General features: G+C 47.9%; 1 gene segment (V, D, J or C); it reads left to right on the top strand.

The window, feature by feature from the left end:
* Positions 1-338: 338 nt before the first annotated feature.
* Positions 339-1,008, top strand: LOC141997183 (immunoglobulin heavy variable 3-72-like). The segment is given in 2 exon segments: positions 339-348; positions 689-1,008. Coding segments are annotated over 2 exon segments (330 nt in total).
* The last annotated feature ends 1,354 nt before the right edge of the window (positions 1,009-2,362 follow it).

Genomic DNA, 2,362 nt, shown 5'->3' with positions numbered 1-2,362 from the left:
AGTAAGTCTCCCTGATGCCCTGATCAGGCAAAGAAGTCCATTTCATGTCTAGTCATTTTAACCATTGGATATTCACAGCTACAAACAAAACTTTTTGAAAGCTGGGGTGGAAAGAAGAGCCAGGTAGCAGACGGTTTCACAGAGAAATCGGAAGCAAACACCCCTCTCCACTCCTCATTTCCTCTGGGGTTGGGCACTGGGGTCGGATCCGCCCCCCTCGACGTTTCAGGGAGGAATCTGGAATAGTTTAACACATTCAGCCAATGACCCCGTTGCTTCGCTGTTGTGTTTTCACTGCCCCTTTGTGAATCTCAAACCAGATCCGCTTTGCTCAAACCATGGGCACGAGTTTGATACTAAGCTTTTTTATAGTTACTCTGTGCCCAGGTAATTGTGATTTTTGGTTTTGTTCATGCAGCCCGTCCCATTGCTAAATAGTCTCTCCCTAAAACAGGAACCACTGCTTTTAACTATCCTTCCCCTGCTGCCCGCCTGCCTTTTGTTTGCAGGACTCTCCTCTTCTCTGCATGTCTGTCTTTTTATCTCGGTCTCTCAGCTTTCTTTCCTTCCATACGCTCTCTCTCTCTCTCTCTCTCTCTCTCTCTCTCTCTCTCTCTCTCTCTCTCTCTCTGTGTGTGTTTAGGTTGGGCACTCTGATGGTATATAACTGGTATATTTCTTGTTGCAGGTGCTGTGCTGGGTGAATCGATCCAGTCCAACAAACCCGAAGTGTCTGCAGGACTAGGGGACAATGTGACACTCAGCTGTTCTTACAATACCAGCTACTCTGATGTCTCTCTCTACTGGTACCGTCAGTTTCCTGACCAAGGCCGGCAGTACGTTCTCCGAACAGGTGCCAAGGCATACAGCTCCGTCCGGGATTTTGCAGAGTTTGCCAAGAAGAGATTTACTCCCCAGGCTGATGACACCTCTACAGTTGTGACTATCACAGCCCTGGAGCTGGCAGACACAGCAGTGTATTACTGCGCCCTGCAGAGGGCCCAGTGACAGAGCCTCCTAAAAAGAACTCTAGTAGATCAGTAAGACAGGATCTCCCTTCACAGAAACCATGTTGACTTTTGCCCAACAATTTATGTTCTTCTATGTGTCTGAAAATTTTATTCTTTACCATCCTTTCAACTAATTTGCCCGGTACTGACGTTAGACTTCCCGGTCTGTCATTGCCGGGATCACCTCTAGACTCCTTTTTAAATATTGGTGTTCCATTAGCTATCTTCCAGTCTCCGTCCCTGTATCATTTTGTTCCACCAATCTCCTCTCACCAAGCCTGACTCCTTCTTACCTCATTGATATCTACGAGAGTAGTTATGTGCAGAGGTTTGCAATGTTTTACTACGATATGTGTTGTCTTACAAAAAACTTCATTGAGAAATGGGTTACCATATTTTCTGAGTCTGGAATCATCTGTTTAAAACACGGAGTCAGTTTCTATATGCCTGAGAGAACTCCACTGGTGCAGAACCGCATCTCAAATGAAAGCCATTGTAACCCTAGCAAAGCCAATCTCTATCTCTGACCAGGATGCTGGCAGTCACACCCAGTGGTTAGAGCAGGAGGGAGCCTCCAGAAGACGGAGCCAAGAGGCAAAGCCGAAATCAGGAATGGGAGTTGAGAGCCAGGTTAGGGTTATCTGCAACTTGAGGCAGGGCGGAGTTCAGAGCAGGAGCAGGGCCAGGTCCAAGGCAGGAGCAGGGCGGAACAAAGAGGCACTGGCGCTATAGCAGCCCTGGCAAGTGATTTGATTAACTGCTGCTGACACTGTCTAGCTATCTCCTTCCTTCCTTCCTTCCTTCCTTCCTTCCTTCCTTTTTTAGTTACCCATTAACAAGGAAACCGCGCACTGACTAAATGCACCCCGAGGTCACCAGAACTCTCGATATCTTGCCTATGCCCTGACAATTACAAAGAAATCAGGACTTTTTCTAGACGGCGGGGGCGGGGGGGAGAATGAATTACCAGAAAGAAATAAACATGATGTTGCAGTGAATTCAGCGGCAACCCCCACTTCCCTCTGCTTCCTGTGCACTGGGGTTTGTGTGTATGTTCAGATCCGCCCCACAGAGGAGTAAGGGAGAATCTGGGTCAGGTTTTCGAGACTCTTTCTGCAGTGTGGTTTGAACGCCTCTGAGTGGAACTACCGGGGGTCACTTATCTTAAACAATGAGCAAGTGTTTGCTGCTGAGCCTCTTCCTTGGTACTCGGTGTCCGGGTAGTTCCTGGTCATGCAGCTTGTGTCACTGCGTATGAGTCTGTCTCTCTCGTACCCAAGTTGCATCCTTAGTTATCTTTCTACCAGCTGTTTCTTTCTTTCCCTCACTCCGCCTTTCTCTGTCTAACTCTC

The sequence above is a fragment of the Natator depressus genome, chromosome 13 (genome assembly GCF_965152275.1).
Source record: "Natator depressus isolate rNatDep1 chromosome 13, rNatDep2.hap1, whole genome shotgun sequence".
Taxonomy (NCBI): Eukaryota; Metazoa; Chordata; order Testudines; family Cheloniidae; genus Natator; species Natator depressus.
Note: the sequence above shows the minus strand (reverse complement) of the source record. Positions and strands in the feature narration are given on the sequence as shown.